General features: G+C 45.9%; 1 protein-coding gene across 1 annotated transcript; it reads right to left on the reverse strand.

Annotated features, from left to right (window-relative positions):
* Positions 1-5,046: 5,046 nt before the first annotated feature.
* Positions 5,047-7,286, reverse strand: PIGH (phosphatidylinositol glycan anchor biosynthesis class H). The gene is made up of 2 exons (XM_075834184.1): positions 7,154-7,286; positions 5,047-6,671 (listed from the first exon to the last, which is right to left on the reverse strand). The coding sequence occupies exon 2, from the start codon at positions 6,457-6,459 to the stop codon at positions 5,899-5,901; it is 561 nt and encodes a 186-aa protein (XP_075690299.1). The 5' UTR covers positions 6,460-6,671; positions 7,154-7,286; the 3' UTR covers positions 5,047-5,898.
* Positions 7,287-8,412: the final 1,126 nt, after the last annotated feature.

Below are 8,412 nucleotides of genomic sequence, written 5' to 3' on the forward strand. Positions count from 1 at the left end.
GCCCCCATAGTGGCCTCCACACTGTATAATGCCCCCATAGTGGCCTCCACACTGTATAATGCCCCCATAGTGGCCTCCACACTGTATAATGCCCCCATAGTGGCCTCCACACTGTATAATGCCCCCATAGTGGCCTCCACACTGTATAATGCCCCCATAGTGGCCTCCACACTGTATAATGCCCCCATAGTGGCCTCCACACTGTATAATGCCCCCATAGTGGCCTCCACACTGTATAATGCCCCCATAGTGGCCTCCACACTGTATAATGCCCCCATAGTGGCCTCCACACTGTATAATGCCCCCATAGTGGCCTCCACACTGTATAATGCCCCCATAGTGGCCTCCACACTGTATAATGCCCCCATAGTGGCCTCCACACTGTATAATGCCCCCATAGTGGCCTCCACACTGTATAATGCCCCCATAGTGGCCTCCACACTGTATAATGCCCCCATAGTGGCCTCCACACTGTATAATGCCCCCATAGTGGCCTCCACACTGTATAATGCCCCCATTGCTGCCCCCTATACAATACAATTCCCCCATACAGTAAAATACCCCTATAGTGTCTCACACACACACACACACACACACACACACACACACACACACACACACACACAGTATAATGCCTTCATAGTGGCCTCTACACAGTAAAGTCCTTCCATAGCTGCCCCTTACAAAGTATAATGGCACCATAATGCCTCCTACAAACAGCATAATGCCCCTATAGTGTCTTACACGCACGCACTATATCCCAATAGTGCCCCCCCAGTTTAGTGTCCCATAGTGCCCCCCACAAACAGTATATTGCCCTTATAGCTGCTCCCACACATTATAATGCCCCTTTACTGCCTCCTACACACTGCCCCCACACAATATAATTCCCAATAGTGCCTCCCACACAGTATAAGCCCCCATAGCTTCCTCCCACACAGTAAAATTCCCCCTGGGGCTACCCCCACAGTATAATGCCGCTATAGTGCCTCCTACACACAATACCCCCATAGCTGCTTCCCACACATTAGAATGCCCCATAGTGCCCCTCATAATATAATACCCCATAGTTTCCTGCATACAGTATAATACCCAATAGTTCCACCCACACAGTATAATGACCCATAGTGCTCATCACACAGTATAATGACCCATAGTGCTCATCACACAGTATAATGCCCCACACATTATAATTCCCATATATTCTTCCCACACAGTATAATACCTCCATAGCTGCCCTTAAACAGTAAAAAGCCCCCTATAGTGTGTCTGACACACACACACACACACACACACGCACACACGCACACACACACAGTGGCCTCCACACAGTATAATGCCCTCACAGCTCCCTCCCACACAGAATAATTTCACACACAGTATAATGCCCCTATAATGCCCCCATAGCTGCCCCCACCTAGTATAAAGCCCATACAGTGTTTCTTACACAGGAGTATAATGCCCCAAAGTGCCTGCCCCTCATAATATAATACCCCATAGTTCCCTCCACAAAGTATAATGCCCTAGGGTGCCCCACACGTAGTCTAATGACCCAGAAATGGCCTCCACACATTTTAATGCCTGCATAGCTGCCGCCCCACACAGTGGGGTGCCCATATAGTATCTCTCACACAGTATAATGCCCCACATGGCTGCCCCCAACATTATAATGCACCTATAATGCCTTCAAAACACACTATGATGTTTACATAAAGGCCTCCACACAGTATAATGCACCCATAACTGCTCCCCACATAGGATAATGACCCTATAGCGCCTCCCACATGCAGAATAATGCCCCCATAGCTGCCCACGCCAAAGCATATTGACCCTATAGTGCCTTCTACACACCGTATAATGCCCAATTAGGGTTTCTCACATACAGTATAGTGCCTCCATAGTGACCTCCACAGTATAAACCACCCATAGCTGCCCCTACACAGTTTAATGCCACTTGTGTCTCCTTCACACAGTATAAGGCCCCCATAGCTGCTCCCACACACTATAATGCCCCCATAGTGGCTTCCAAATACAGTGTAATGCCCCCATAGCTGCACACTCACAGTATAATGCCCCTATAGCCCCCATACAATATATTGCCCCCATAGTGGCCTCCACGCTGTATAATGCCCCTATAGTGTCTCCTCCACACAGTACAATACCCCTATGCTTCCCACACACAGTATAATGCCCCCATAGCTGCATCCCACACCATAAAACACTTCTACACAATATAATTCCCCTATAGTGGCCTCCACACAGTATAATGCCCCATATAGCTATACCACACAGTGTAATGCACCTATAGTGCAACTCACACACAGTATATTACCCCATAGCTGCCCCGCACACAGTATAGTGCCCCTTTAGTGTGTCCCACATCTATTATATGGGGCACTATGGGGGATTAAACTGTAATGACCCAGTTTCCTCCATACAGTATAATGCCCCCCCCTAGTGGCCTCCACGCAGCATAATGCCCCCCCTAGTCGCTTCCACACAGTATAATGCCCCCATAGTGGCCTCCACACAGTATAATGCCCCTATAGTGGCCTCCACACAGTATAATGCCCCCATAACTGCCCCCCACACAGTATAATGTCTTATAGTGCCTCCCACAAACAGTAAAACGCATCTATAGCTGCCCCCACACAATATAATGCTCCTATAATGCCTCCCAAACACAGCATATTGCCCAGTGTCCCCCACTGAGTATAATGCCCCAGTGTCCCCCAGAGTATAATGCCACCATAGCTGCCGCCACACAGTAAAATGTCCCCATTGCTGCCCCCTACACAATATAATTCCCCCATACAGTAAAATGCCCCTATAGTGTCTCCCACACACAGTATAATGTCTTCATAGTGGCCTCTGCACAGTAAAGTCCTCCCATAGCTGCCCCTTACAAAGTATAATGGCACTATGGTGCCTCCTACAAACAGTATAATGCCAGTGTACACGGTATAATGCCCCTATAGTGTCTTCCACACACATTATATTTCCCAATAGTGTCCCCCAGTTTAATGCCCCATAGTGCCCCCCCCCCTTAAACAGTATATTGCCCTTATAGTTGCTGCCACACATTATAATGCCACCATAGCTGCCCCACACCGTAAAATGCCCGCATTGCTGCCCTCTACACAATATAATTACCCCATACAGTAAAATGCCCCAATAGTGTCTCCCACACAGTATAATGCCCCTATCTGCCCCGACAATATAATGCCCAATAGTGCCTCCCACACACAGTATAATGCCCCCATAGTGGCCTCCACACAGTATAATGGCCCCCACAGTGGCAAGTGCACAGTATAATGCCCCTATAGCTGCCACCCACTGTATAATTGCCCTATAGTGCCTCCCACGCACAGTATAATGCCCCCATACAACGCCCCACACATTATAATGCCCCTTTAGTGTCTCCCACAAATAGTATAAAGCCCCATAGTGCCCCCCGCAAAGTAGAATGCCCCCATAGTGGCCTCTACACAGTAGAATACCCCATCTGCATTTTGACAGCAGATATGAACCCTGCACATGCCACTCAGTCTTTATTTCATTATAATTTTATTGGTTTCTAAGGCCCCATGCACACGACCGTGTTCGGTCCGTGATATACGGTCCGCATGTCAGGTCCTGGACCGAACACAGTGCAGGGAGCCGGGCTCCTAGCATCATACTTATCTATGACGCTAGGTGTCACTACCTCGCTGCGGGACAACTGTCTCGTACTGTAATCATGTTTTCAGTACGGACAGTAGTTCCGTGGACGGGCAGTGACACCGAGAGTCATAGATAAGTATGATGCTGGGAGTCCGGCTCCCTGCACTGTGATGGGTCCGGGACATGCGGCCCGTATATCACGGACCGAACATGGTCGTGTGCATGGGGCCCAAGGGAGTGAATACTGTGGATGTCACACTGTATATACCTCCACTAGTCTGGATCCGATGTTATCCATCCGCAGGGGGAAGTAAAAAGAGACAATACAGTCATCTGCCAGAGGGGTAAAGTCCCTATTACACTGGACAATTTTGGCAGGTGCAACAAGCGCCAATCAAGGAGACAGCTGGTTGATCGGCACTCGTGTCACAAGGAGCTATATATGGCGATGAGCGGTCGTTGCTCCGATCGCTCGTCCCCATACATTATCATGACGGTAGCGGGAGATGTGCTGCCGACAACGATAATATTGCAGTTTTTTAAAACACTATACATTCAGCAGATGAATGACCATTTGCTTGTTCATCTGCTGATCGCTGCCCTGTTTACACATGGTAATTATCGCCAACGAGCGTTCTATGATCGCTTGTCTGCCCGATAATTGGCCAGTGTAAAAAGGCCCTTAGGATAATGATTAAGCTCAGACCCCCTGCCCCAGCAGCACAGATTAGCAGCAGCACCAAGGGGGACACAGGGAAGCAAAAAAAAGGGGAGAGTGGTTTTATTTAGGCTAGAAACATCACACACAGTTTTGATGCAGTTCTTGTGGTAGTTTTTTTCAGCCATACACAGAAGTGGACACAAAAGAAAGAAGACGCATCAGTCTTTTATTTATACCTTTCCTCCCTTTTGGATGAAGTTCTGGCTTTGGCTCAAAAAACTATCAATGACTGCCACAATAATCTGCATCAAAACTGGTGTGTGTGATCCTAGCCCTACGGATAGAAAATACAAAAACCTTGTACAAGGTAAGTTCAGGATAAAGAAAGAAAAAGGGAAGGCTTAGGGGAGGCATTGCATAACAAAAAAAAAAAAAATTCCATTTTGTATTCGAACGTAAAAATCATTATTTTCAGGGAACATGCTGACAAAGCTTTGGGATCCTACAGGATGTCATTATGCACATGCAGTGCGGTCATTTGATGCAAAACATTAGCTGTCAAATGCTGTTGCGGGAGATAAAAGTACTCTGCTCCACTGACCGCTTTAGAAGAGGATTTACTGCTGAGCACCTTCACTTGCATGGAGCAACAGGGTACTTACTACTCCATTGCCCAACCGCCGGAGAAATGACTGAATGAAATGAAAAAGGTAAGACACAAGAACGATAAATCGATTGGTTTTATTGTACATTCTATGGAACACACTCAGATCAGTCTTTGTTCAAATAAATAGAAATACACTTTAAATTCCGATTTTTTTAAAAATTTGAAACTGCAAATCATATATGGATAGAGCTAGGTCAACGATGGGCATCATGTAAAGATGCTCATTTATAAAACAGACCCCCCCGATAATTTGATTGCAAAATATAGTTGCATATACATTAAAGAGGACAATTTTTTTCAGAATAGATACACATACTAGAATTATTATTCATGACCAATAAATCAGTTCTGGTAACAATCACTGTTTTAGTGGCACCAAGACAATCAAATCAACATAAATCATGGAAACTTGGGATATCGCATTTTAGTATTACGGTCATAATGTGGTCACATTTTAACATCCGTGTTATGGCCATAGGTCCCAGCACGACCGCTTGTCTAATGACCCAAACTAACAGCATCATAGATCACTATTAGTTTGGGTCATCAGACCGGCAGCTGTAATACAGATGCTAAAGAGTCCGTATTATGGCTGTTTGAATGAGGACTAATATAGGGACTAAAATAAAAGTTACCAAATACAGCTCTGACCGGGGTTGTTACCCAGTCTTTCCCAGACTACTGAACGGCAAATCTGTCCAGTTATGAAACAGTAGTAGTTGTAACAGATTTACCATTCAGAAGGGCAAAAAATCCAGATGAAGACCCTGCGGGAGCAGTACTGGTGGGTGTATTGGTTGTCACCCAGTTTTCCCTGAAACAGATAGAACTAAGGAACAGAATTTTCAATACAAGTCTAGAGGAATGTTCTTCTATCTGGGTCTCCACATTTATTCTCCGGTCCAGATCAGTTTGCAGCTTTGCTCCTGCGAGAGGACAAGATCTCCTGACAGCTCCTATAAATCTCCACTAAGCAGTCCAGACGGGGCTGAGAGCTCTGGAAGATGGGAATGACCTTGGACACAGCCTGGGGGTCACTGGGATCTTTGAGGAGGAGGCACAAGTAGTAGTTCACCCTGTGCGTGGAGATCCCCTCATTGATGACGACGTCTTGGACCCTGCACATCTCTATGAAGACTGTATTCTCCCGGCCAGAGGCGTACGTCGAGGTTCTCTGGATCCCCAGGGAGCCCAGGATGAGCAGGGATTCATGATCTACCTTCACCAGGTGCAGATAAAGAAGAAGCCCAATGATGGAGAACAAGATGGCCGCTGTCAGGACAGCGCTGTGCTGCGTGTAGATGAACACGACATAGGCGACTACCCACACGATGCACGTCCAGGTGGTGAGGGAGCGGACGGACAGCTTGGCACCGGTGATGGCAAAGTCCTGGCAGGTGTCACTGTACGAGTGCTGCTGCAGTGTAATCTTGTTCCCATAAATATCCAAATACTCCTTGCCTTCCATTGCAAAAGGACAAATGCTAGAACCAAAAGTGCTAAAGGACCTTTGATGATGTCACAATCATGTGATCAGTCACATGACTAGAGGAGCAAAGTGATGCGCTTACAACATAGCTGCTGGGTTATAGGACCTGTGATGTCATGATCATGTGATCAGCTACACATAGGCGTGTACTCCAGAAAAGACAATGACTGCTCTGCTCTTAGCTGTGCGCACTGGAAAGGAAAGAGTTAAAAGGACATTGTCATGCAAACTCCACCCGAAATACCTTCTTAAAAAGTCTCAAGGAGCTTAATATTTAACCCTATCATATCCACAGTGCAAGAGCAGATGTTCGTATTAGCGATCTTCAAATTAAAAAAATCGAATAGCAATCCCTGACATATTTACACACAACGTTATCGTCTCAATAATAATAAAAAATTAATTGTTTAATCGCCTATTTAACAAGGTCAACTATCAAAAGATTCAGGTTTACATACCACAATGTCAAGACAACCAACAATTATTTGCACGATCAACGAGCGGTTTATCGATACGCCTATTTGCGATAAATGATTATCGCACGCGCTCGCTTGTTAGCGATGGAATTTGAACGATTATCTGCTCCTGTAAATGAGCATTTAGTGCTTGCAACCCGTGGCCAGCAGAGCATGCTGGAAGTTTTCGTTTTAGCTGACTGCAGGGGCAGACATACCTTATTTGCAACCTGTGCTGCTGCACAGGAGTCCAGGGGGAAGAAGGGCCCACTGCCATCATAAACAGGTTCATCGCTTTGGATAATCACTACTAGAAGGGTCCCATCATAACAAACTGCTCACAAAGTGTCTCCCCTGCTGGGACACCCAGCGATCAGATGTAATGTGGAGAAAGCTGGCACTAAGTGCTCAATTTCCCTGCAGCGCCACCACAGGGAAAATTAAGCATTACACAGTGCCCAGTCAGATCAACGAGTTGTCTGTGTAATGCAAGACAGGACAGGTCCTCCAGAGCAAGAGATGGTCTTTGTAATGGCAAAATATAAGAATCCTGAACATAGGACCCCCCCCCTTTATTACCTCAGAATCCGCTAATAGGGTATATGAAAATGAGTTTTCTAAATTGAGCGCAAACGTTTTTCACGTCCGAATCTCACCCGTGCGGTACCCGTTTTCACGGATCCCTCATAGACTTGAGTCCATTGAGTGATGCGTGAAAACAGACATGTCCTATTTTTTCATGGGCGTTTATGGCCCGAAAAATGGCCGAAAATAGCCTGTGTGAACATACCCTTAGACTGCATATAGGGGACTGAGCTAATACATTTATTTTCTCACAATTACCATGGGATTAAAGGGGTTGTTCTATGATGAGGTTTTGGAGAACAAGGCACCTATATGCTGTACTTGATGGCACGTCCAAACCCTAGTAGTTTGCAGTAATGAGACCTGTAGTTCTCAGGTTGTGATCTATAACAGATATCACTACAGCACGGGACTATATACTGCATAATAGCAGATATGACCACAGTCTGGACATGCTGTGGCTTGTAGTTCTCTCCTTTTATACTCCTGATTGTATTGTCTCTTGTTATCCCTTATTAACAGCTAAGGGCATGACATTCCCCTATTAAAGGACGAGTGTCGCGGAAATTTTTTTTTTTATATCAATTTGCTTTTAGTGTTTTATTTAAAAAAAAATAATTTATTTGTGTGTTTGTGTTTTACTTTTTTTTTAATTTGTAACTTTTTCTTGTCTATGGGGGCTGCCATTTTTTTCCCATCTCTGTATGTGTCGATTAACGACACATACAGACATGGAATACGGCACATACAGCCCCATAGTGAATGCGAACGGGGCCCGTTCCATCCACTATACTGTACGCCGTCTGTGTGGGAACGGCGCATCCGCCGCTCCCACACAGTCCAAATTGAAGGTCTTCGGCCGAGCGACGTCCGGCGCCATTTTCTTGTGGAC

The sequence above is a fragment of the Rhinoderma darwinii genome, chromosome 8, assembly GCF_050947455.1.
Source record: "Rhinoderma darwinii isolate aRhiDar2 chromosome 8, aRhiDar2.hap1, whole genome shotgun sequence".
Lineage (NCBI taxonomy): Eukaryota > Metazoa > Chordata > Amphibia > Anura > Rhinodermatidae > Rhinoderma > Rhinoderma darwinii.